The sequence below is a fragment of the Calonectris borealis genome, chromosome 25 (genome assembly GCF_964195595.1).
Source record: "Calonectris borealis chromosome 25, bCalBor7.hap1.2, whole genome shotgun sequence".
NCBI classification, from domain to species: domain Eukaryota; kingdom Metazoa; phylum Chordata; class Aves; order Procellariiformes; family Procellariidae; genus Calonectris; species Calonectris borealis.
In genome coordinates, this window is record NC_134336.1 from 2,784,720 (window position 1) to 2,811,640 (window position 26,921).

Genomic DNA, 26,921 nt, shown 5'->3' on the forward strand with positions numbered 1-26,921 from the left:
AAAAAAATTAACAAGAGAAACAAGTAACTCATATCAAACAGGAATATTTCGGTTCCAATTAAGTGCATGATATTTTTATATTGAGCAAACTTTGATTAGCAAGACATTTCGCTTTTGTGCATGGTAACCAAAAAGGTAGAAACTTTGAAAAACAAACAAAGCAAGAGTTTGGTGTTTAAACAAAAAACAAACAAAGACATCCTCCCAGAAAGAGGAGATGGAACTTCACAGTTACTGCTGCCAGTCTCACGGTCAAAGTGGTTTATTAACTCATTGCCAACAGGGACTACAAACTTGTTCTGGTACACTAGTGGGAAAAATCTGATAAACATTAGAAACACGATACCGATTTGCCAGTAACATGTTTCTTTGATGGCAGCAAAGCTGATTGGATTGTAATCTGTGAAGCCCAGAAAATAGCACCTTAGTATTATTTAAATAAGTTATACAAATCAACACAGTGGCATTCCACTACCGAGGAAGGGGAACTGACGCATTGTTACCCCAAAACAATCACCCCATTCAAGCTCTGCCAGGTGACATGGTGTCTAGTCTTGTCCAGGGCACAAGAAAGCTTTGCAAAGGATCCTTCACAGCTCCCGGGCAAGTTCAGAGCTGTTGTTTGGTTTGGGGGTTTGTTTTGTTTTTTTTAAAGGTAAGTTTACACATTTTTAAACAGGTAATTTGAAAGTAAGAAAACGGTTCCTGTCTGCAGCACTGCTCCCTATTCTCAAAGGTTGAACACCCTTTCCCAACAGTTGCAAGTCACCAGCAAATCCAAGCCAGGTAGGACCCAGTGGTGATCCGTAATGCAAGGGGCAGGGACAAACTTGTCCGAAGGCCTTTACAAATCAGGCTAAAGAAAAGCACTTAACATTAATGAGCTGCAATAAATTCATCAAGAGCCAGAGGGAAGACATTTTACTGCAAGAGCTTTATTGCACTACGTTCAAGTGCTGAACCAAGTATTGTGCCTACCGGACATCGGTCACAATTACACTCCCCCCATTTGTGTCTACACTGTATGACAGTCTGCACTTTTCACTGTTTTTCCTCAATTAAGGCTGCAGAGTCATAGTATATGACAATTAGTACATTATAAATCAGAGTAAGACTAGGGGGAAGAATGCAAAGTTATACATATAGCATGTAAAATTTTTTTTATTGTTCTTCAGAAGAGCTTGGGGTTTGGTTTTTAATCCAGCTCAACACTTCCCCCTCCAATCTGACTTCCATCATTTGTCAAATTGGCTTTAACTACCAGTATTTCATTTTACTAAAGACATCAATTTTAATTTGCAGAAACAGTTAGGACATTAGGCTTCTAGTTTGCAAGGGGAAGGTAAAGGCCAGAATTAGGTAATTTCAGCATCATCTACCTTCCACATGGACTCAAACATTACCAGATATGTTATTTCCCTAATGTAGGCATTGACATCACAAACACTTTCGCGTCTCCTTTATCTATTAAAGAAATCAGAAATGTCACACATCTTAAAGGGAGGAAGGAACTCAGTACAACAATACAGCTTGAGTCAGGGTACAGACCAAGTTTCTTGGAGTGCAGCGTTTTCTAGCCATAGACCTCAAACAGGTCTCTTGGCATATCTGAGGGGCTTGACAAGTACCACTATTTTTTGCTTAAATTTATAAATCCCTTCCAGGAATAGAATTCTAAAAGTCCATTACTTGTGTTCTGAAAATGTTTGCGCAGTTAAGCTGCAGACTAAAACGAGAAGTCTAGAAAAGGAAGAAATCCTGTGAGGGCAGTTCACATTGCCAGCAGCTGAGGTATCAGTAAAAGATGGGTACCAGTCTACACCTCCTACAGGCACAGACCGACACAAGCCTTTGGTGCTCCACAGCAAAAGATCACAGGAGAACATGACCCTAATCCTGTATTCAAAGCCTTCAATGGCTGACTATTACAGACATAATGCCAAGTTGAAAGCATATGAGGTCACTACTGGGGCAGGGCACTAAGTTAACGTGTTTGGTAGAAGTAGCCTGGCTGAAACTGCTTATTAGAGGCTGTAAAATGACTTGTCTTGATTAATTCACTGACAACACCAATGGCCCTACAAAGAGAACATAGTGCTAGTCCAAACTCCAAAAATCAGCACATTTATGGTCCGCCAGTGGTGAATACATGATAGGCATGTTGGTGTGCAACTAGAGATTCTCCCTCCAAAAGAGCCTAATAAAAAAATAACAAGGCAATCAGTGGTTAAACTGAACTGTACATGAGGGCTAGTCTGGGAAAATACCCATACTAGGCATTTATTCATGGACCGCATTTCTGTGTGCGTACCATCTTTACCTCATATACAATACAAATGAGACCCTCCCCCCAAATCCTGATTTACTGTGTTCAGCAAGGCAGAGAATCTGGACAGCAGCAAAAAGCCTTTTCTTCTTCTTTATGACAGATAAATTAATTTCAAGTCCTTGTCCGAATTGCCCCTCGCTCACCTAGGACACTTTTGAACATCAGTCTTCTGCCGGGATAGATTTTCTATCTAGCAACAGAAAGACAATTAACATTTCAGCCAAATTCTTTGGAAAAATAAGACTGACATGCACACACATAAAGTCACACACACACGCATGCATACATACACTCACACAGTTAAAAGCACTATCTCCCACCAATCGGAAAAGGCCTTTAGCAGATTCACCAAAGGTATTAGGCAGTGAGTCTTCTGTTAAAGCCCACCAGGAAGTTTTTTCACACCTGCAGAGTCTGAACACCACGTAGACATACAACACGACATCACCGAATCTCTAGAATATGCCCAGGGTGGGCTTAAGGCTGTCAGACTGCTCCCATACAGCAACAAAGGCTCCTCCTCAAGTCTCTCTGCCAGGTCCCAGCAAGGTTAAAAAAAAGGCAACTCCACTTAAAAGAGTCCCATAGGAATTAATGTATCAGGCCCTAACTGTGGGGTACTTTACTCAAATCAAGAAAATAGTTTCTGCACAAGCCAATGCTCTGCTGGTTTTCCTTAGACATAAAATTTACTTTATTTCTTTTCTTAAAAAGTTAAAAATACAGAAGGTTCAGAAACTGATTTTCTCCTTGCAGATGTTCAAACTGCAGCTTAAGGAGAAAACAATCCTTCACTGAAATGTTTCTCTTAATTTTTTTTTATTTTTATTTTTTTTCAATCACCACCACCATTACGACAGAGGTTGAGGAGCACTGACTCCACCACTAATTTGATGACGTAGTTTGATTCCAGATTCACATTTCCAGGTGCCAAGAGTCCAGAAAACAGCCATGCTAACTTCTGCCTTCGTTTGAGATTTTTTTTTTTTTTATTGAACACAGCAGTGACCGTTGGCATCTTTGAAGCGTAATCGCATCTTAGGTCGGTATTTCTCAAGGTAAAGCAGCTGTTTGGAATTGAAAGCTCCCCTCCTTTTCCTGAAACAAAGAGAATGAAGGCTCATATCAATGAAGAAAGTACTGCTTCAATCACCATATACATTCTAAAGCAGATTAGTCCCCGTTTCAAAGCTTTTCTGTATCTATAAAACAGCATTTTGGCTTGGTTCTGTATCCATTGACAGTTTGAGGAAGGATAAACCGGGCCAGCACATGCTGTTCATCACCTACATGCCAGTATTAAAATCAAAATCCAGTTAGCAAATTTCAGCGTATTTTCCTGGGTTGGGAGAGTTTATTTCCACCGCCAGCGGCAGTCACTGAACAACATCAAGGTCACCCTTTCCTTGAGATGCATGTGCTACTTATTATATTAGCTAGTAAATAAAGACCATGACATCCAGACACAAATACATAAGATGTTCTCAGAAAAGAGCTTCTCGCTATAAAAGGCACCATACCCAGGAAGAGAAAAAAGGAATTTAAGAAAGGAAAAATTCAGAAAAATCTGTTGACAGCAATACAGTTTACAAAGATAACTGAAGACCCTGGGAATCCATAAAAGGAAGAATTGCTTTTTTGGCAAAGCTCATTCAACATAATTTTACCTGCTGGGCTTCATTTCAAGATCTGACGTTACCACTAAACCAACAGAGCCCTGCAGTCTCAGTTTATAAGTTTTGTTATTTTCCAGACAGGTGGTTTCTGTCATCTCCTGGGTGGATAACACACTCACCCACAACACCTGTAGGTATGTTGGTGCTCGCCTACTTGCTGTAGAAATTCTGCTTGGGAGCCCAAACTCACTAGAAATTTTTTTTTTTTTAATTAGGATTAATTAGTCCGTGTCCAATTCATCCACAATTTTTACAGCCCCAGACTAGACATTTTTTCTCCCCAAGTTCAAATTCTTTGAGTCTTAGGTCAACGGCTTAATATAAGCTCAGATTTTTTTTTAAGGGGAGAGGGGGGGAGAGAGAGAGAGAGAGAGAGAGATCACCTTTTAATCCTCATCTCTAAACAGAGGAAAGGGTGCAAGCCTCAACATTAATGTCAAAGTCATGCCCATTATTGTCAGGATATAGCTACTAGAAAACAAATAGGAAATCTAAGTGTTTGCTGAATTTGCATGCTGTTCAAATACAACATAAATTGAGATATTTCTTGAGAATGGGGAAGTTTAACTTACTGCCTTATAAACTGAACTGCATCTTCGTACTTCATTCCACATTCAATGAGAGCAAGTGCAACCAGTACAGGAGCCCTAAAGGAGAAATCAATATTTAAGGAAGATCTGGAGAAATGATATATTGAACCCCTCAAAATACATCAAATTAATCTATAAACAAATAGCTTAAGTATTTTCTCTTTAAGCATTATCTACAGAAAGACATTTGCCTGCTGAGTACCTAATGTAAAATTCCTTTTAGTAGACAGCTGTTTCCAACACACACAAAAAAAATAAAAATCAATAGCTCCTTAGCGTTTGGGGCACAAAACAATAATTCTAGATTTTTACGCTTTCTCATTTCACTATATCCTAATTTTCTACTTTGCTAAAACAAGTGTGTAATACCTCTTGCATGCTTTTTGCTTCTTATGACACCGTAGATTTAGCTGTATGTGAGAGAGATCTATGAAGCACTGAACAGATGACTTATATCGTTCGGGTTTTTTTAATTATGTGCTGCACACGGAACTGGGCATTCCAGGGACAACAGAGTAAAACCTTCTACTTTGGGGTCCGCATTTTGGAAATCGGTTAAGTGTAAAGAGCTGGCTTTTCAAACAAGCCGAAATCACGGTACACACTGACTTCCTCCTGGATTGATGTTCACCCCACTGAACACACGCAGTTGCAACAGGCACCTCTGACGGTACAGTAGTAGAGGATTAAACAGGTGCTAGCAATTTTACTCATGGCTAAACAAAAACATAGTTCAAGAGAAACAACTCTCACTATTACTGCCATGCTGCACCTGCATGAACAGAATTATTCGCTTTCCAAAGGAAACAATTTGAAACCTCAAAAGTCACTTAAAAAAAAAATGCTGTCTCATTTTACTACAGTTGAAGTTCCATTCCCTGCTACAGGTAGACAGTTTTCCAGATTAAAGCAAAATCTGTGAAGCTCTTGCTTTTTGCTCTGCCAGAAGTAGTCTGAGAACAACAGCAAAAAGGTCATTCTGTAAGGAATAGATACACAACACGAGTTTATGTGACATACAGAAGATAGGAAGCTTCTGGTACTCTTTGGCCTGGCATTATGCAAGAAACAGGAGAGTTGGAAGAAAAAAAAACAAACCACACTTGAGTTGCACATGGCCACCTTCCTAAAGATGTTCCTCAGCTAAAAATAGAGCAGAAATGGATAAACAAATGTTAATTGCCTTGGGTTTCTGGCTCTTGTGTCTTTAAATATTGGCCGTTTCTCCCTCTACCTCTTCATTTCCCCCATCTCTTCTTCTCTAGAGGTGGAAATTCTTAAATTTGACGCACTCCAACTGCGCTTACTTGATTTCTTTAATCCACCTTTCTTGCCCACTCATTCATATCCTTAAATATTAACAGTCCCATGGTTTTAGTAGGAATACTAACACTTAAGCTCCATTTCTTCCTAGCCCATAGGATAAACATAACATTCAGAGATTACATTTGGGAATATGAATGTAGCACTTAGCTTTCCCAAATCAGTCTTTTTTTTATTTCATCTTGAAAGGAAGTTCTTCCCAAAGAAGGAAGTTAATATTTTGAGTGGTAAGGAGAGAAACATCAGTCTGCATGTGAGCAAGAAATACAAGCCTAACTCTTTCTTACCACTGAAGTGAAGCCACTTTAGACTAAGAAAGTAATCGAACCAGTTTTTCTAAATGCTTTTTTTTTTTTAATTACCACATGCTTAATAGTATACCAGTTGAAAACAGGAGGAAATGAAAAAAGCAACTGTACAGCCTTAGAAATTGTACTACACATGTATACGGCATTTGTCAAGAAGCACAAGAGATTTTACTGTTTCGGCAGAAAGACCTATACTTTCAAATTAATAGCATCTCTAACTGCTCGTGTCGTTCATGATTGACAGAAGTGTTCTGAACAACCTCTCCAAGCTTATCCTCTCATTGTGGATCAGAGTTATGAAATTACTGCAAATTTTTAAGCTGCAATAAGTCTCTCTTGCTTTAATGACACAAATTTGATGATGTTGCTTTAAAGTGTTATTTGGGAGAAAACAGAGAAATTGGCATTTACTTAAGACCTTCCATGACCTACCTCCCAAACAAATTAACTTTAAGTCCAGTATAAAAACAGGACAGTGGAATACTGACCTTCCCAACCCTGCAACACAGTGAACAGCGACACAGCATCCAGGCTCTTCACGAAATTTGGTTTTCAACAGGTTTAGCCAGTCGTCAACTATCTGATTCGGGGGTGGTGCTCCATCATCAAATGGCCAGTCCTTTGAAGGGAAAAAAGGACATTAGCTATATGGATTTCAATTCATAATCAACAGGAAGGTAACCATAACTGGGAGAAGGAAAATATTCCGTTCAGCAAGAAGTGCGTATTACATGAACAGTACTGTGGGTATTTTTCTGGTTGCACAGAAGTTTGCAAGTCAATATCACAACGCGACGCTAAATGTTTAACAACCATTTAATTGCACTTTTCAATAAAATTTCAATAAAACTCTACACTAACTCCTTTTAGCATAGAATTTTTAGAAAAATAACTGCCCTTGAAATCTCATTTTATTAAAAATATGTAAAAATCAATAGACATTTCAAATAAACATTTGAAAGATGAGAACTCTGTAGACTTTTGCCTGTAGTCGTGTCAACCTTTTAAAAATACTATTTGTAATGCAGACTCTGTACAGAGGAGAAGGTACTTCATAACAATTCAAGGGGATCAGCAGAGGAGAAGGTACTTCATAACAACTCAAATGGATCAGCTTGTCCAGCTGCCATGCATCCAATAAGCAAGAGAGTTAAAATTACCTGGCTATTTTCAAGTCAAAAACCCCACATTCACAAGCAAAAAAAAAGGGTGCTTAGCAAAGGCAAAGTCAACAACTAATCAGCATTTACAATTACATTTCTGCCTATTAAAGGGGTAGCCAACATTTACACTGCCTAGGCCACATTTAATATCATCAACACGGCAGTAAAACAAAATTACATGTGAGAAGCTTCCCATCTTCTCGAGGTCACAGCTCTCTCCTGGAACTTGTGCTAAGTGGAGTACTACATGTCCTATATTTCAAGACCAAGCACAACATCACATGCTTTATAATCTCCTCAGACACAGGGAGTGCTGTAGAAAGAGCACTCCTGCATGCAAAGTTAAAAATAATACTTTGTAGTTATTTAGCACTTTTCATTAGACGACTGTAATGCATTTTACAAGACAGACTCATAGCCAGAGTTTCGTATTATTCAACCACCTCTCCAAATTGTAGGGAAATTGCTTTGAAAGGAGGCCTCTTCCTCCCTCATTGGCTAGAAACAAGTCTTTCATGTAGTACCTTGAGAACAGGTTAACACAAAGTAATGTCCTCTGAAGCCTGAAAGAAGCACGCAGAAACTCTGAACAAGTACAACCAAAAGGTAAAAATCTGCCAGACTCTTCATTTTGAAATGCACTTATTGCTACCCTAATACTTCCTGAATAGCAAGTACAGCTTAGCACAGACTTCGGCCCAAGAGCACCTTATAAATGTGTTAGCACTTAAAAAAGCTGCAAGGTGGAAATTTGCATCTTGGAACTACAAAACCAAAAACCTTTTAAGTTACTGAAATAACTTTATATGTGATTAATTCAGAAAAATACACAAAGTCTGAAGAGTGCAGAGAACTTTTGTAAAGCAAATGGGAAATTAAAAGTATCTGGGACAACACAGAAAAATAAAAGACTATAGAAACAAGATCCTGAAGTAAAACATGTTCTTTTTAATGAAAGGCTTTTACGAGATTTTCCACTCAGCTGCACCACGCTAGCTGTATTATTTTAGGCCTAATGTCATCCACTGTCCCAGGAAGAGATGTAATGCCAAGAAAAGAGGCATTACCCATTGCCAGATGCTTTCATCTGAAACTGCCTTGCAAAGAACAGGATTTACATGTCAGTTGTGTCCTAGTTTTGTATTAAATTAAATCCTTTCCTTCAATCCAAATACAGAGGTTACTACATTGCTTTAGCTTACATGTTAACCATTGTGTCCACACAACTCTTGCGCTTGCCTGAATTCATGACAATTGTCATCTCCCCACAGATCATCACCTTCCCAGGAATGGTACACCGCTGACATTAAATTAGCACTGATAAAACACTGCTGCATGGGATACTGCCCAGCATGAGGGACGAGAATAATTCTGGGACTGGAGGAGTAATTGCAGCAAAGTTTTGCAGTTTCTTCCTGATTACGAGTTCTGCCAGCATTACCTCCGAATTCCTGTCGGACAGGATAGAAAACAAATTGCTAAGCTCCATGACCAAAACAGTCATTAATAATGAGGATGATGCACAAACAGAAAATACAGCTCTTTTGTGCCACCCTGCAGTAGCTGGTAGGATGATAGGCAGGAAAGGGTTATTCTTATTTACCCTTTATCTGGAGCAGCCTTATTCAGCAGAACAGCTCCGGGTTTGTCAGTCAGCAACGACTGCAGGATTGGCAATGCAGAAGTGAGATGACCAAGAAGTAGTAACAGGACTTTAAAGTGACAAAGACCCCTTTCTTCAAAACCCGTGTGCAACTCGCGCTGAAGTTACAGCAGCAAAACACTCCCGGAACTGCCTGCATATGCGTGGGATGGGACCGCAGCCACCAGCGTGGAACTTTCCCACCTGCAATACCAGAGCCCGTGGCGATGCAGCAAATATCAGATGGCAATGAAGTCGCATCTCTAACACGGGCACTCCCCACTCCCCACTGCTAGCATTCAGGCAGTGGCCATCCCGGAGGGCACAGAGGGTAAAGAAAGTCTGATCCGGGGATGAACAGTAAACGAAGGATCGATAGGAGCAGAACAATGAAACGTGTCTTAGATCCTGAAGATGAACAAAACTATCGCAGCCTCCTTGGTTGCCAGCCAGTGCAAAAATACTTCCAGAAAAAAACCTAACAGTTTTTCCGATGTAGCATTTCTATGTTACAAGACCTTACACATGAACATAACCGTAAGAACTGCAGAAGCCCACAGAAACTAAATCCATCCCCGCCTCCTGTCTCCTGGATTTAATCTCTGTTGATAAACATGCGCATGCAATAGTACTACTTCAAACATGGAACATCTAATTCTCTACTTTCTCACTATGCCATCTGCCAAAGCAACTCTCTAGCTGCCACATTCTACCCATCTTGCCAGTACACGATCCTGTATCACGGCATGAGAGCAGGCTTTGCTAAAATGCTCTCATTTTCAGGGGTTTCACTACGCTTCTGACCTCAACAGTTTTAAAATAGACACTAATCTCTCTCAGGCTGTGTTCTTAATAATATTTTTGCAAGCAAATATTAGCTTCAAATAGTGACGTGTTATTTTCTCAGCCAGATGGTAATTAAATACCATTTCCGAACAGCACCAGGACTCTGCTTTGAAAAAGCATGCATTCATAGGAAGGAAAAGCGATACAGGAGGCGGTCATGTTGGTGACTAGTTAAACTTATCTCGAATAGCAAAACACTGTTGCAATACAGTAAATTACTAAGACAACCTCATGACTGGGATCATCAGGATCAGCGATGACATTAGCAGCAAACCTTCCCTGTCACCTCCTGCTTTCTGTTACCCTTAACAGATGCCTGGTGGATTTATGCTCTCTCCTGTTTTGCCTCTGCAGCAGTGGAATACGAAGCAAGAACTGGTATGTACCAAACGCAGAGAGGCTCGTTAGCTGAGGCAAATGTGTACAGACACAAGACTCTCGCATGTGTTACTCAAAGCGAAACGGTGAACAGAACGGTGCTCAGCAGAGCTGGCGGAAACAGCATTTCCAGTTTTTAGAAAAGTTTCCTCAAAAAAGTGCTTTCAGTTCAAACCTAGCCAACACCAAGTTTTTAAAGTTTCTTGAGAACCAAAATCCCCGAACTATTTCAGAATCGCAGGCTCCAGAGCACAGAGCACTCCCCGGCTCCCACAGCTGCCCCAGAGGCCCCGGCCATGGACCAGAGAAGGTGGATTTCGCTCACAGCTGCGGAAGCCAAGGTCAGCTGGCCTCACAAGGCAGCCACCCTGGCAGAGCTGGACACCTGCAAAACTGTTCTACGGCTTCTAGGAAGAACTCGGATCTCTGCTCTGGCACAGGAACACAGAAATACTCTAAGCCCCAGCTTAAATCAGGGCTCTGAGGGCTTCCACACCAGAAGTTTAATCCCTCCAGTCTCTGGCAACCTTACGAGCTAGAGGTTTCACAGCAGCATGTCCGAAAATACTGTGATGCTCAAGTCCAAGACAGCTCTAGAGACAACAAAAATGCTATGCCAGAGCGCAGCCCTAGGAGCACTAGTAGCCCTGTCGTGACTGATTTTTCCAACACCACTGAGGCACACATGGCTGCCTGGAACTGGAGTAAATGCTTACTAGGGCCAGCAGCCAAGAAACCTGACTGACCTGTACATGGAGTTTTCATAGATATGCCAGGATACAAGTTTTTCTCTTAATGGAAAACTGCAGAAGTTTTCCTCCAACTGAGCCATAAAAATCAAGAGGCAATAGAAGACTGACTACCTGCAACAAGAAGGTAAGATGCAATTTCTGGCCTCACAACAGAGTATTACTCACTCCAGTAAAATAAACTGATTATATCTGACACATTATAATAATTCAGAAGCATTGCCTGGAAAAATACCGCCTGCAAGCTTAGTATGAGCACACACCTATTAAAAAAACCTCCCCTAAAACACAAAGGAATACTAGACGATACAGTCACACAGTCGTTGCATAATGTTAACTCTGAGTAGCAGTTAAGGAATTCCACCTGCCGAACAGGCAAGCCACCAGCAGCCAGGCTCCATTTAGAGGGGAGCAGTGATGAGGCTATCGATCAATATCCTGCTACAGCCAGTCCGTGGAAGCCTGTATTAACGTGTCAGCTATAGCCTCAAAAGGTGGCACTTTTTGAAAAAGCGAGAGAAGTGAGTTTTATCTGTATCCTGAGAAGGTCAACGGTAAAGCCAAGAAGTGCTGTATCTAGAGAAAAGGACCAAACCGAGCTGTATGAACCACAAAGGCTGAACATTGGATTAGTATCGACCTAGTCACTAAAAGGCAACCAAAATAGCTCAACAAATCCAGAAATCCAGGAACAGACATTTCTAAGTGCTCAGGCGATAGTAATGAATCAGCGAGTACCTTTCACAAAAGTACAGCAAGTTTCTCAAAACCAGCTTTAGCTGATGCAGGGGATCACATTGCTTTTGGCCAATTCGAAACAGTCATAAGCTCTTGCCCAAAGCACAAAGGCTACCCCCACCACTTTTAGACAAGTGATTTTTCATTTTTAGACAGTTTTAAAGGCAACTCACTAGAACCTGGATTCCTTCTTTTTCAATAGGAGCTTGATCGTAAGTGGCATCACAAACTCGCACCAAGGTTGTCACTCCGTACTTCTTCAGCTCCTTTAAGAAAAAGGAAAACATGTGAGCACACTGACAGAGTGAAGAATTAAAGAACTTTCTCATCAGCTACAAAACGAAACATTTTACACAGAGTCAGCGGTACCGCGACTGTTGCACAGCTCCAAGGTGACTACACAATGAAGGAGCAAGGGCCAACTCAGAAAGGGTGGTTTATGGCCTGCGTTAGGACAAGGGTTACAAGTGACAGGAGTAAGTAGGAAACACCTCCGAATTCTTCTTCTCTAGGGAAATGCCAAGGTGGAAAAAAATTGCATATATAAGAGCAAAATTAAAATAGCTGCTTATATTCTCCATGCAGCTTCTTCTTCTCTTTAAATAGAAGCCTGGAACTGTTTGCTTCAGCCAGTGTTGACATTTTGAGGCAGGGAGGAACAGAACACACACACCACCATACTCTAGCTTCCTTGTAATGCACTATAAGTAGCACATTGTGCTAGATAAATAATCAGAAGATCAAACAAAAGCTGTTCCAGTTCACTTTGAAGGTTCATACAGCAAGCAGAATTTCCTCTCATGTTTGGAATGAATCCCTATAACTTCTAACAATTAGCAGTAATATCTATTCCAGAGTCAAGACTCCTGAAAGAGGAACACAATCCACAATAATGGGAAAAAAATTATATATAAAGACCAAAAGAATGTGGCTTTCAGACAAAATTAGCCACCAATATCTGAGCAGACTCATGTTGAAGAGCACACTGCTAAATGATGGAAGTCTGTTAATAGCCCCAGTCAGACATCAGTATCAGATGACAGGATCTCTTTGGAATGAAAAAGACGTGCACACACGAGATAAAAGTCCTCTAGATATAAGATATAAGGGCACAAAGATACAGCAGGTTTGGTGCAAACTCGAATGCAGAAATACACTGTACTACTACGTCTCTGATGATACCATCTGTTACTTTTTCAGAAAACTGAATATAAAATTTTGCCATATTTAAGATCTTATTGTGTCAGTAATGGTGTGATCTGCTGCCCATCGTAATTGACTCTTCCCACAGTTCGACCCAGGCAGATGTCATTTTTCATCGATAAATTCTGGCACCTGAAATCTCTCACAATCCTGGGATTGGTAGGGCAGTTTGAGAATACATCCTGTAAACTAAAACATCAGTTTAAGTATTGCACTTAATCCTACTCTAAGGGAAAAGAAAAGTCAGAAACCAGTTACAATTCTGTTAACTACTTCTTTAAAAGCAAAAAGATGAGCAATAGATCGATATATTAGAAGCACTGCATTATTTAATGAAAAATAATGTTTAGAATCGCAGAACATGCGGTCCTTCAGAAACCAGGACAAGAACGATGGCGAGGGGGTATGTGTGTATACTAAAATGGAAGCTCATCCAGCCTCTCGCAATTAAAGAAACGCAGGACTTTGGAAAAAGTAATCGGTGGATTCTCTTCTCATACTGTCAAGAGATTGCGAACAATATATTAAAGATAAAAACGCCTTACGTTTCAAGTGACATGTAACATACAGCCAAAGCATTGAGCAACAGGTGTGAAGAATGACTGTTCAGTACTTCTACAGAAACTATGAGCATATAAGGAAAGAAGGATGATACTTTATTTGACTGCCTTACCTCTATGAACTTGCTGAGGGTTGCATTGGTTGGGTTGTGAGTGATCAGGAAACGCATATTCTCATAACTAATTTCCACGGGGGCTGGACGGTTCATAATGGCAAACAAAACGTGTAAGGGGCCAAAAAAATAAAATTTAAAAAAAAAAAAAAAAATCAATAACCTTGGAAACGTTTCACAGCAGAAAACATTAAAAAGACCACTAAAATGCCTGGGATTGATCAGAGCTTGCTTTGATGTGTTTGTTCCTTAAAGAATTCGCTTCTAGAAAAGCAGGTTTGCTTCAGAATCCACTTGAATTCGACTTCGGCCTCAATTACTGCAGGTGGTATCCTTCAGACTCCAAAAATTCTGACTACATGCAAGACTAGGCAGCCTGTTCTACATTTAGGCACTGGTGAGGCAAAAAAGTAAGGGCAGATTTTCTCTCCACTTTGTTTTCTTGATGCTTAGTTTTGCTAGAGTCAGTAAAAGGAATATGCTTCCAATGTGCAGAAGATATCCCATATATTTGAGTGTGTCGCTGTGTCTGGAGTCTTCAAGGCAAAGTAATTATGGCACGTAGAACCCCCTGCTCTCAGCTCACTTGTCAGCCAGGATGCTGTGCTGGGCCTGGCAGAAGTCTGCCCTCACACTCAGAATCGCCATAAATGTGCGACGTATATTCCAACAGAACACCTGAAGAGAAGAAAAATATTATGTAAGAGGAATTGTCACTTCTACTTCCAGAAACACCAAATATTGACCCTCCCAGAGAAACTCAAATTAGACTAGATGAGACTATGTTTAAAAAACAAACAAACAAAAATCAATCTTTACTGGAGTCCTGATAGTTGTAATCCTGGATATTCTTTCGGCACAGAGTAAGCTCTAGCCCAGAGACACGGGACTTCTTGTAACTGCTGTTCCTGGCAGCCAGGCACCGGAACAGAGAACAAGGAAACCTTTCTGTGCTCTCTGCGGCCCCTCCCTCCCAACCAGGTGCCCTAAAAGAGGAGAAAATAGCACAAAGCCAAGTACACGCTTGAAAGTGTCTGTTGGTACAGTCATACCTGTTAACCTGTCTGGCTTAAGCCCAAATATGTAAAAAATATTGTTGGTATAGCTTAATTTTTCGAACAAAATAAGCAGTACAAGCAGAAATAAGAACATAACTGACACATATTGGAGCTTTTACTAGCGGATAAATTTCACCAACATTGTTGTATCGCCAAACTCCCAACAATAGCAGGGAGATATCCTCCAGAAATCAGTTATTTCAAAAGCAACCAAATGGTCATTTAGCAGTAATAACTTTTAGTTATTCTCAGCCTTATCTGTGTTTACAGACTAGGGCGTTAAGACAGTGGCAACTTCCAGTCCTAACACACAGGATACAAAATATAGATGTTTTAGCAACAACAATAAAAGATGGAAAATGTAATTCTACCATGAAGTTTAGGGGAATGAAAACGGAGCTAACCTAAACTAGCTCAACTCATTTAAGGCTGAAATACTACATAAGCAACAAGGCTTTTCACTGCGTTTAAAAAGCATGAAGCCAAAGAATCACTACTGACACTTCTTTTTTAAAGAAAAAGTTTTAAATCAGTTGAATAAAATCCAAACTAGCAGCCAGAAGTCACAAACCTGCAACTCAAGGTCAACGTGGCACGCTCAAGTGAATACAATCAGGGATAAAAACACACATGCATGGAAGTTCACACCCCAAACTTCTGGTGCGCTCAACATTTTAATGAGATCCTCACTTTAAAATAGTCAAATTAAGTACTACAAAATTACCTTTTTCACTGACATGAAGTCAAAAATCACCCAAAGAACAGCAATTATTTCCTTAAAGAACAGCTTTCAATGCCAAAAAAATACATTAATTAGGTTGCCAGAGGCAAGAACAAAGATATTTTTAATAACCTCCCCCGACCTTAACGCAGTTCTTATTCCGAGTGACTGAAATACAAATTTTGAAGATGAATCCTGGAATATTTTATCAGCGTAATGACTACAGGATTAAGTCTCACCCCAGATGGAAAAGTCCCATCTAAACACATCATACTCAAGTCCTTACAGTTGTCAATGCTTGCACATTTGTCACAACTCTCTCATATATACGACCGAACCTCAAAGCAAAGGCTTTGTTACAAGGTATTACAGTCTGCTATAGCTATGATGTACCAGGAGCAGAATGGCTGAAGCTACAGCATCCACATATGTCCAACACATGCAAAACTCGATGCAAGAAAGTCTTTTTTCAGGCAAATACTGGCCTGTTTTTCCCCCATTTGAACACAGTCGCCCGACATGTCCTAGAGAGTGACCTACAGACTTACATTACAGGAACAGTTTCAAAACTAACTTTTTAGGACGTAACAAGGTCATTTAAATAAAAACAGTGGTCAACAGATCTTGGCATAGGAGATCAAAACTTGGATCCTGAGTACCAGAGGCTTACAGCATTACAAAGTACACTGTCACAAGAGGAAGAGCTATTGTGTCATATTTAAACAAATCCTTTAAACATTTTTCTTTTCAGCACCAATAATTTGGTTGGAAGAGCCTCATCCAGTGCTATTTGCACTGCGAGTTGTATCAAATCAAGTCATTATGGTTACACTTCTCCTCCCTCAAGCAAATCAAAGAGGGAATTTCAACCCAATTATTTCAAAAGTCTTTTGTAAAAACTATTTACCAAGTCATTAAGAAAGGACACATGGAGATGACATGTTCCAGTAAATTAAGTATGGCAGGGGGAGTCACCAACTCAAGTCCTACTCTCAGATCCGCAGCTGCTCGCAATCTGACCTTGGCCAAACCACTTTCAGTAGCTCAACTCGTCTGCAGAACTGGAATGACACCATCTTACCTTCCCCAAAGGAATATTACTGAAGCATTTAATTAGCTAATAGCTAAGGAGTGATTAAAAAATGTAAAGCACTGTATTTAAGTCTGAAAAATGATTTCCAGAAGGATGATAAGTTTATGTAGCACATAACCCTATTTTTAAAACAGTTTGGTTACTGACATATACATCCCTTCCTCCCATGACTTTCAACTGCTGTTAAGCTAAAGTTTAAAAAGAAAAACCAGGCTTCTAATTAAGAAAATGAAAAACAGGAAAAACCCTATTGTCTATAACTTCGGATCTCCCCAAGTAAATACTTCAAAATTTCTTCCTCCCTGGTGTGTTAGCAAGCAAATTTGCACTTCAAAATCCCAAGAGAACTGAGCACTATCAAACTGACAACGATAAATAGTAACCAGGTCTATGCACAACATAAAACAAGAAATAATTTTTCAGCCAATTAACCTTCAACTTTTTATACTTAGAAAGCGAGATAGCACATGGAGAGAAACCAAAAAGTTAGAACATGTTTTACGTGGCTGGCCGCAGAAAGGCAGCAGAAGTATCCAGCACGTCAACGCCACGAATGAGGTGCAACAGCTTCATCAGGAACCGGAGGAGAAAAAGCAGAGACAGCAGCACAAACAAGCCAAGCAATAGCCACTCATGCATCTGAAAAGAACTAGATATGCTTGGGAGTCTGTTCCTCATGTTGTTTAACATAATTATCAAGGAATAATCATCAATCAAGATGCCTATCTACACAACCAAGTTTAGTGAGCTGTGACAGTCTCTGCACCTACAGACAGGACTAATTTAAGTTATAACTAACAGCACTGAGCTCCCCACCTCTCATGCTCACACAGCCATACACGCCAAGAGAGCTTGATAAAGCCTCATGAGGCCAATTTGAGAAGAATGTCTTTCAAATTACTATGAACATGCAAGAATATGCTTAAAACATAAGCAAGGGGCAGTCGTATTAACTAGCATAAACAAATCAGGGTGATTAACTATTTAAGAGAGAACGGTTAAATGAATTCCTGACTTGATAGAAGCTTCACCTGCGATTGCCTTAAGTAAAAATCCAACACACCTACAATATTCATCTCCAGTGGCTGCCCCGTCTATCATCGCATTGACTCCTAAATTAGATACTTCAATAGAGCAAGTCGCTTGCTCTTCTGTATTGAGCATATACAAGTTCAGGGAGAAAGGTCTAATGAAAAACAAGTAATAACGTCGTAAGGAATTCCTAGTTCCACCATCTCCTTCAAAACATACCAGTAAAAGTGCTGCCTTAGCTACACTGAGACAACGAAACAGCTTGCAACAGCTGCAGCTTCCAGAGATTGCAAAACACAGATACCTCTGGAAAGGTCACTCGGATCACCTTTCAAAATAACCCAGTGCACAGGATGCACAGCAAAGCCCGCTAATTTGTCAGTCAGTATTGAGAGAATACTTCAGTGTTTTGAAGACCAGTATTTTCAAACCATCTCAACTAATTTTGTTCCTGTAAGTGGGAATCCACATTTGATGTTAACGAAGTCATGAGCTGCTGAATTTTCCTCTTTTTCCTCTTCTATAAAACCCCATTCTTGTGGTTTGCACTTACACAGGTGAAATCAGCACCTCGGTGCACTGACGGTACACAGCTTGATGCCATAAAAATTGCCATCCTGATAGGACGCTGCAGCCCAGCCAGGCTTTTCCTGACACTCTGCGTACGTCACATTTCACTTCCCCTTCCTGCACTGCCCTGCTAAGTGACCCACATTCTATCCACACACGATCAAAATGTCCTGTTGCGTCTGGAGCACAAGGTGCTTTTCAAGTGAAAGAATTCACCAAGACCTCCAAAATGAGCCTTAAAACAGTGGAATCACGCATTAGCAAGAACTGAAGCAACCTCCTTTTCTAAAATATACTCTCCTAGTATACAGAGAAAAGAAACTCTGGAACTAACATTCTTGGAAAAAATTCTTGAACGCTCTCTGAAGGAAGCTTGCTCAGAATGACACGTGCCTGGAGAGGGGTGAGGTCAAAAATTTTACTGTTCCACCCCATCCACCCCCGCCGCGGAGCTCCCTCCCAGCCTGCTGACAAGTTCTGCGGGTGACTCATTCGTTTCCTTTTGCACTAATCCAGTCCTAGGCCATAAAACCCACGGCAGCAGATAGAGATCTGCCTTAGCAAGAAAAAAAAAAAGTCCAGATTAAAGAAGTCTCAACTTAAAAGTGACACATCAGGAAACAGTAAGAACTGTCAAATATATCATGCAAGACTACTCAGCAAGAGAAGAATCCTGCAGCAAAACTCAATTTTGAGTACTACGCAGAAAAAGTTTAGCTGCCATGCCTAAATTTGGGTGAGGTCAAACCACAGTATCCGACACAGGCATCAATGCACAGAGATCATCATCCTGGCGAGCTCGGCAGTGGGAAGTGATTAGATCCTGCATTAGCTCTTTCAGAAAGAATTGTTAGGCATGCGTGCTTTATGCTTCAGTTCTTTTCTTTCCTGTGAGGTGGAACCTGCTTCGTACTTAAAAATGCTGGTTCAGATACAGAATTTTTTTAACACCTTCCCCACCCACCATTTAGCTTTTAAAATCCCTTCAGAAGACACATTTGAATGTTATTTACATACCATGCCCAAAAAGTTTAAAGTTACTAAAAGTGTTTGAAGTCAAAACCAAAACGCCCCGCTAAGAAAAAGAAATTTAAGCTATTATCCTGTTTAAGTCACAGAATTACATTTAAGTAAAATCTTAAAAGTTACTTTACGCAACAGTTCGTGAGTATGAGACACTAACAACTCATTCCTAAAAATCAGAATGCTGAGTCGTCTAAGCTGTATCAACTGTTGGTTTTTAGAAACACAGTCCTGCTAGATCATCAGCTTCCCTGACAACTCAGACTAAATGTTCTCACACTTCAAGATGAAGTATCAAAAAAAACCCCAAAAAACCATTAACAAGTCAAGCAGGACTTAAAAGCAATTTCACATCACTCAGCAACAGGGATATTATTCTATGAAGTTACAGAGTTGAATTACTTGCATCTTACTCATCTCGCTTATTTGAATTTGCCGTATACCTCTGCCGGAAAAATGACTTAGTGGAGAGTTGGCTCCTTTTCCATGCTTCTGTGGCAGTTAAATTCAGTCCGACAGTCGAAACTGAAGCTTACTGATAAATTTCACTGCACATCCACAAAGTCTCAATTGTTAAAATCCACAGTCTATTATTTCGAGCAGAGCTAGACTTTCAGTGTAAGAAACAAAAAAGAATTTAACTTTTTAGTACAGAACAGAGAGAAACAAGGGGTAACAAAAAGGTACACGTAACAGTGACCTGAATAGAGACAGCGACCCAGCATCTCAAGTGTTATAACAGAAAAAAAGGATCAAGAGATTTAAGACTCCTTTACCCCTTCACAATTACCAATGAGCCACGAGGTGATACCGAAGTCAACAGCCACTATAAAGGTATTTTATACGCTCTTATGATATGCATCAGCCAGATACTGGCCTAAAGAGGTGCCAGCCTGATCTAGCACTTCACATGCGTCAAAAAGAATAACTTCTAGCCCAGATTCTCAAGCCATTAGGTCTATTTTTCAATGTTTAGACAGAGCTGTTTTAAATCTACAACTCTCTAACAGGCAAAGAAGCTGTCAAATGAAGCCAAATACAACAGACACCAGAGCTCCTCTCTGCTAGTTCAGTAATGGTACATCACCAACATGTTTTCTCCTCCAAAGATATTATCAAAATACACAACCTGCACCAGTTACAAAAATTATCTGCTTGCACTACAGTATCTCAAGAGCTACGTCTTCAGCTGTGGATCGTCTTCCTCAAGGCGAGGACAGAAATGTGCCTTTCCACAAGCCACGTATCGCCTGGCTCTCCCCAGGGCCGCACACCAGCGCTCTCCCTCCCAGGCCTCACAACGGTTAACCAACACGGCATTCCACCATGGGGCAAAGTCCAGCGGGAGGAAACCGGCTGCGATCACAGTTCAGCTCCGCTCTGACAGAGGAAGATCGTTTTAAGTAATGCTGTGTGGAAGAGAATGATGGGTATTTGCAGGTAATTAAACCTGAAGCCAATCACCTATGTTTATGAGAGATGCACGTAAAAATATCACAGCTAGACCCTGTGCATCCATACATATGCAGATCCTTACTCCTACCTTAGCTCCAACCAATCTTTTCTTTCCAACAGTTGAGTTCATTAAACCTAAGTATTTCTACATGTTGAGTCATAAGGGGATAGAGTTTTCTGGCTGCTAGAGGTGGGTTTATCTTTTTTCTTCTTTAAATACTAACTGCAGTTCTGAGTCAGAACCTGACTGGTTCATTTTGGGAGTTTTGAAGCGAGTTTCCATTTATACAGTCGCCTTTAAAAGCCAACTTTCTGCCTTACTCCTCCTCACACTGAAACCAACAAGCACACAGCTGCCCCGAGACAAAAAGCAGATCGTGACTAATCACACCACGGAACCACGAGGAACCATCACCGCAACTGAGTGGAAGCCACTGCTACGATCAGCCCCGTACCGTAACACCTCCCAAACCTCCAGCTCTCAAAAACTAGGGTTCCTCACCCACCAAAGCACGCCCTAAGCAGCAAACCACAGCCATTCCCAGTACGTACACCACTCCCTCTCTCAGGCCTTCCTGCAGGCCACTCTTACCACCCTCAGCAACACCAGTACTTTCTTCAGCCACTGCCCTGGCCAGACTTCATCAACTCCCCCCTTCCAGCCCAGGCAGCTCCAAATCCCACAGGGCAGCCCTATATCTACACAGACCGGCCTCGGCATTCACAACCCTGCCCCCACTCAAACCCCAGGAAAACCGCCACATCCTGGACACCCTTCCTCTCCAGCTCCACGTGCCCCCCTCCAGCCTGAGAAAGATTCCCCCCCCCAACATTGCTCCCAGCCTTCCCCCTCCATTTTCCAGCCCAGATCCCAGAAAAATTCTTTATCCTTTACAGACCACCTCCAGGTCCCTTTTCCCCAAACCAACCCTCCCATCCTTTCTCAAAGTGTTCCCCCATCCGAACATATACACAGGAATAAGTAATACTCTCTCCCCTCGAAGAAACCCCTCCAAATGCCCCCCATACAGGTACAAGCAAGACCCCCCCACACTCACCCACACCAACCCCCCTGCAGTCTCCTTATCTTCCCACTGTTGCAATCCTACGGGCAATGAACTCCCCTCATGAACATCCCCCCCCAGCCCAGGTACAAGGCAGGCTCCCTTCCCTAAACCATCCCTTTGGGGTCCCCTCATCCCAGCCCCACAGCTGAGGGAGGACCCACACAAACCAGCCCCGCAGACCTGGGAGGTGGGCACTGTAAGTCAAGCCCCCCCTACAGGTACGGGGAGGACCCTCCAGAACAGCCTTACACGTAGAAGGGTAGAAGGGACACCTCACAAAGCAGCCCAACACTGCAGGCAAGGGCTACCACCCTATGACCAGCCTTACCGGCCATGGGGGTCCCTCATACCAGTCCAACCCCACAGGCAGGGGGGACCCCCCAAAACTAGCCCCAAAGTAGAGTAAGGACCTCACAGGCTAGCGAGCTGCCCCCAAGACTGCTCCTCAGGCCAAGGGAGCCCCCAAAGCCCGGAAGGATTCCCCAAACAAGGCCCATAGGTCGGGAAATCCCCTCGAGACCAAGAAGGACCCCCTCGAACCAGCCCCTCAAACCAAAGAGAGCCTCCTAGTCTAGCAAGGACCCCCCCAAACCAGACCCGCAGACCAGGCGGGGCCCGCGGAGCACAAAAGACCCCCCAAATCAGCCACAGGGGCCAAAGGAGACTCTCCAGGCCAGGGAGGTCCCCCCGGACCAGCCCCATAGGCCGGGGATTACCCTCAAAACCTCCCAAGCAGCTGGGGGGCCCCCTCACAGGCCGCCCCGGAGCCACTGCCCCCCACCCCCGCCCCGCAGCCCGGGCCCGCCCCGGGGCGGGGGCTCCGGCCTCCCGCGGCCCCTCCTCACCCGAAGCCCCCCAGCTCCTCCCCACCGCGGCCCCTCACCCTGGGCATTGAGCGCGTCGGCGTTCTTCCGAGCGGGCCCGGCGCCTCCCACACACCGGGCCGGGGGACGGGAAGGAGCGGGAAGGGGCGGGAGGGGGCGCGGCGGCGGCGGGCCCGGCCCGGCGGCGGCGGGGCCCGTGACGGGGCTGGGGTTGCGCTCGACCCGGTCCGGCCCGGCCGCGCGGAGAGACCCGAGAGCCCGCGCGCCGCCAGACGGCTCCTCGCGCACAGGCCGCTCCCTCCCCGCCCGCGCCCCGTGGTACGGCCCGCCCGCCGCTGATTGGCACGGCCCGCCTCACACCCACATCCGGCATTGGTACGGTCCGCCCCCCCCCCCGTCCCGGTTCAGCGCGCCGGGCGCGTCCACCCGCCCCCGCCGCCGCGGGGGTGTTCCGGGCATGCCGACGCGGCATAAGCGACGCTGGGGCGTCCTCCCTCCCCACTGCCGCGGCTCGCCGTGGCGCTGCCGTGCCACCAGCCGGGTCCCCCTCCCCGTGCCGCGGGGAACGGGTCTCTCCATCACACTGCTGTTGGAACAGGCATTGGTACAGCCTGCTTCCCCCCCTAGGGCATTGGTACAGCCCGCTTCCCCCCCCTAGGGCATTGGTATGGCCCTTCCCAGCGCGGCCCGAGAGCCCGGGGGTAGCTCGCCCCGCCTCGCCTGCCCGCCCCCGGTGAGCACGGCCCGAAGCGAAACGCGCCGCCCTGCTGTCCCCAGTCACCCTTGGTACGCCCCGGCCCCCCCCCGGCGCACTTGGACTGGCCCTCCCGCCGCATGTGCACGCGGGCCCTTCCACGCCAGCACACACACACACACCCCCCAGCGCACAGCAGCAGTGGTACAGCCCGCCCCGGCTCAGTGGCTCGGCCCGCCCAGCGCTTCCCACGGCTTCCGCTTCCGCGGCGGCGCCGGGCCCTGCGGCCGCCCCGGCAGAGACACGGGCCCGCGGCTCCCGTGTCCCAGGGGAACCGGCCCGGGTGCGTGCAGCCGCTGCACCCCTGAGAGACCGCAGAGGTCAGCGGGTCCCCGGGGAGGCCGGCACACACCGAGGCTCCCCCGCTCCGCACACGGTGCAACCGAAATAAATGAATGAGCCGTTGGTCCGGTCCCGGTGACTCGGGGTTTGGTGATCGCCCTGCGGCGTCCCCCGTCCTCCTTTAACGGCAAGGCTGTGCCAGTGCTGGGGTAACAGGGCTCCAGCGCCTGCCTGCCCAGACCGGGGGCAGCTTCCCGGTCCCACCCGGAGGACGGGTCCGTGCCCGGAGGACGGCTGAGAACCGCCGCTCCTACAACAAAACGTCACCTGGAGCCAGCACGGAGAAACCCTTGGCTGGGCTGGGCTGTGCTGGCACCGGGCAAGGTTTTCCCCCCCCAAAAGCCGCCCCGCTGATGGGGAGCGGCTGTGAGGGGCGGTGGGGCTGCGGCAGCCTGCCCCAGCGGCGGGCCGGGCACCGGGACTCGCACAGGGATGGCCCTGCGGCTGCTCCAGCCCCCCGGGAGAAGGGAATATTTAGCTGTGGGATGAAAATCCTGAAGATCCCCAAGAACAGCAGGGTGAGCGCCTCAGAGGTCAGCGTTTATTAATCCCCTGTAACAATGAGTAGAATCACAGAATCATTAAGGTTGGAAAAGATCTCCAAGATCATCGAGTCCAACCGTCCACCCAACACCCCCATGCCCACTAAACCATGTTCCCAAGCACCATATCTACACGTCTTTTAAATACCTCCAGGGATGGTGACTCAAACACTTCCCTGGGCAGCCTGTTCCAATGTTTAACCACTCCTTCAGTAAAGAAATTTTTCCTAATGTCCAATCTCAACCTCCCCTGGTGCAAGTACCTTCATCTGGAGCCACAGACTAACGCCTCCTTTTCTGCCAGCCGAGATAAAAATACGGGAGCGAAGGACAGAGCTGCGGGACAGACGGACCATTCCCACAGGCATCGCCGGTGCAGCCGGGCAGCTGCGCTGCCAGCACTGGCGAGAGCTGGAACAAGAGTTCCTCTATTCTCAGCTCTCCGCAGGGCCTCGGGCCTCTTCCTCTTCTGCAGCAAAACAAAGGCATTTTCTCCAAGAACTGATGAACGGCGAGATCGCGTCCACACCAGCCATCAGCTGCTCCCAGAAGATGTTCACGGAGGAACAAACGCTGGGAGGACAGAGCAGGGATGACCCAAAACACACCCATCTCCTATTTTCAGCTAGAGGAAAGCACATCGCTCCTCTGCCCTCAGCCTGGCGCTGTCTGGAAGGGAACCGCGTCCATTTTAACACCCAGTAAATCTATCTCAGAAACAGCTGGGGACTCTGGCCAAGCTCAGGGCCAGAGTAATAACAGCTCAGGGCTAAGGTAATAACAAAGGAATGTCTTGGCCCCTTCACACCCTGAGCAGATCAGATAATATGAAGAAAGAAGGTAGAAGTGACTTAATTTACAGATGGTGAACTGACTGGTTAAGTAAAGTGTCCAGGTTCACTCAGGAAGCCTGGAAAGTGTTGGAAACTGGTCCCAGATTTCCTAATTTCCAATCCAGGGCCCCATCAGGCAACCTTCCTCTAAAAACTGAAACATCCTCTAAAGGAGCCACATGCATCTCTTTTTTTTTTTTTTTTTTTTTTGCCGAAGTTCTTTGAGGACTGGGTCCAAATCAAACAACTAATGACAGCTGCCACCCACAGCTCCATGAGCACAGCAGAGGTTGTGGGAAGATGGGAGCTGTGTGTGCTCAGGGAGTATGACTGAGGCAGCAGGTGGAAACCCTGGGGCAGTGACAGCCCGTTACCAGGAGCAGAGTTAGTTCATCTCGGCTCCAGGAATGGCATTTACAAGTGACGCAGCTGTGAGTAAGGATGAGACAGGCAGGGAAAGAGAATCTCAATGGAAAATATGCAAGGATGACATTGAAGATACACAACGGGGGTGAAGGAAAAAGAGACAGTATGTGAATGAGGAGGGCACTGACGGAGGAGGAGCAGACCAGGCACCCACGCAGCTCCGAAGCTGGGAACAGCCGCAGCTCCCCTACTCGGGCGAGATGTTTTGTGTAGAACTGCACAGCCATTGACCACTGAGTGACAGGTTTGCACAGGTTCGGGGGGGCTGTTTGGAAATGGCACCCTGGAGGCACAAAGGAGGGGACAAAGTTCAGGCTGCGTTACCCGATGACGTCGGAGGCTACGTCTGTCCGTGAACATCAACTTCAGCTCTGCACAGAAGGGGCTGCTGCGGACAGCGGTCTGTTACAAGATATTGAGAGATCAAATAAGAATCCATGCTTCTTTAACAGGCTAAAGTATATGTGTAATTCCATGAATTATAAGAGCTGTTGTCTTCCCATGTGCTCATGCTACGACTATCAATTAATAAAAAGCCATGTTTGATACTAACTTAAGGAGCTGCAGTGCCCAAAATGTATCCTGTATGCTAGTTAAATAACTGCTGGCTCCACAAACCACAATAACAGAAATCGCTGCACACAAAGGGCCTTCACATATGCAATCATCCTGACTGAAAAACCATTCAATGCCGCTTTGCTGGGTTTCAAGACTGTGCAGACAAGCCTTCCCCCACTAGCTTCACCCCAGCACCTCTAACTGGAGTTTCTTAACCTCTGAAAATTGTAGCCCATAAAACTCTTTTTCTTACCACTTCAACACTGTGTAATACTACCTGCCACCCTGCCACACAGGAGTTAATTGTTCTCTCCAAAGCCCCATACCACAGCATGGGGCCGACCCAAGAAGTACACCAAGGGCTTGCCCCCGCAGCGGGCACTGCCAAGGCCCTGCACCACCGCGCAGGGCTGTGAAGGCAGGAGGGGGAAGGCTCAGCTCCCACACCGGCACTGCCAAGGCCCTGTACCGCCGGGCAGGGCTGTGAGCACCGGCAGGCCGGGGCTCAGCCCTCCAGACAGGCTGTGCTGGCTTACCGCACCTGCGGAGGCCGAGCGGGGCGGCCGCGCTGCCCCCCTCGCTCTCCAGCCGGACCCCGGCCCGAGCCCCGCCACAACCCGACCCCGTACCGCGCTTCGCGCCTCAGAGCTGCCGCCTCAGAGCGGCCGCCTCGAAGGAAACGCTGAGAGCGCATGCGCCGCAGCCGCTCTCTGCTGGCGCGGCAGGCTCTGCGCATGCGCAACACCATTGCCCGCTGCTACGCAAGCGCCGTGAGTCCGCTGGGGGCTAATTCTCTCAGTCTCTGTGACTAATGTCGCGCCGGTAGGCCTGCGCGTGCGCAGTCGAGGCCGAGAGGGTGGTGGCCCCTCCCTCACACGTGTCCCTTTCCCTTTCTCGGGCCCGGTACTGCGCATGCGCTCGAGGAGGGCGACGCGGTCGAAGCCCGCCGTTGGCAGAGCGCGCGTGCGCGTCCTGGGGGCGGGCCCTGAGGAGCGAGGCGGGGAG

At 45.1% G+C, this 26,921-nt stretch overlaps 1 protein-coding gene and 1 long non-coding RNA gene across 2 annotated transcripts; both read right to left on the bottom strand.

The window, feature by feature from the left end:
* Nucleotides 1-634: 634 nt before the first annotated feature.
* Nucleotides 635-22,764, bottom strand: PTP4A2 (protein tyrosine phosphatase 4A2). Its single transcript, XM_075173223.1, has 6 exons — nt 22,521-22,764; nt 13,619-14,296; nt 11,916-12,008; nt 6,715-6,845; nt 4,578-4,652; nt 635-3,427 (listed from the first exon to the last, which is right to left on the bottom strand). The coding sequence occupies exons 2-6, from the start codon at nt 13,712-13,714 to the stop codon at nt 3,319-3,321; spliced, it is 504 nt and encodes a 167-aa protein (XP_075029324.1). The 5' UTR covers nt 13,715-14,296; nt 22,521-22,764; the 3' UTR covers nt 635-3,318.
* Nucleotides 22,765-24,293: 1,529 nt separating this feature from the next.
* On the bottom strand, nt 24,294-26,574 carry LOC142092784 (uncharacterized). The gene is made up of 3 exons (XR_012677182.1): nt 26,546-26,574; nt 25,683-25,760; nt 24,294-24,568 (listed from the first exon to the last, which is right to left on the bottom strand). It is a non-coding gene; the product is annotated as an uncharacterized LOC142092784 (long non-coding RNA).
* Between the last annotated feature and the right edge of the window lie 347 nt (nt 26,575-26,921).

Excerpts from the sequence above, each read along its gene's own strand:
- PTP4A2 (XM_075173223.1), bottom strand. The coding sequence starts at position 13,714 with ATGAACCGTCCAGCCCCCGTGGAAATTAGTTATGAGAATATGCGTTTC. Across the intron at positions 12,009-13,618 it reads CCCTCAGCAAGTTCATAGAG|GAGCTGAAGAAGTACGGAGT; the intron begins GTAAGGCAGTCA and ends TTTTTCTTAAAG. Across the intron at positions 6,846-11,915 it reads AAGAAGGAATCCAGGTTCTA|GACTGGCCATTTGATGATGG; the intron begins GTGAGTTGCCTT and ends TTCCCTTCAAAG.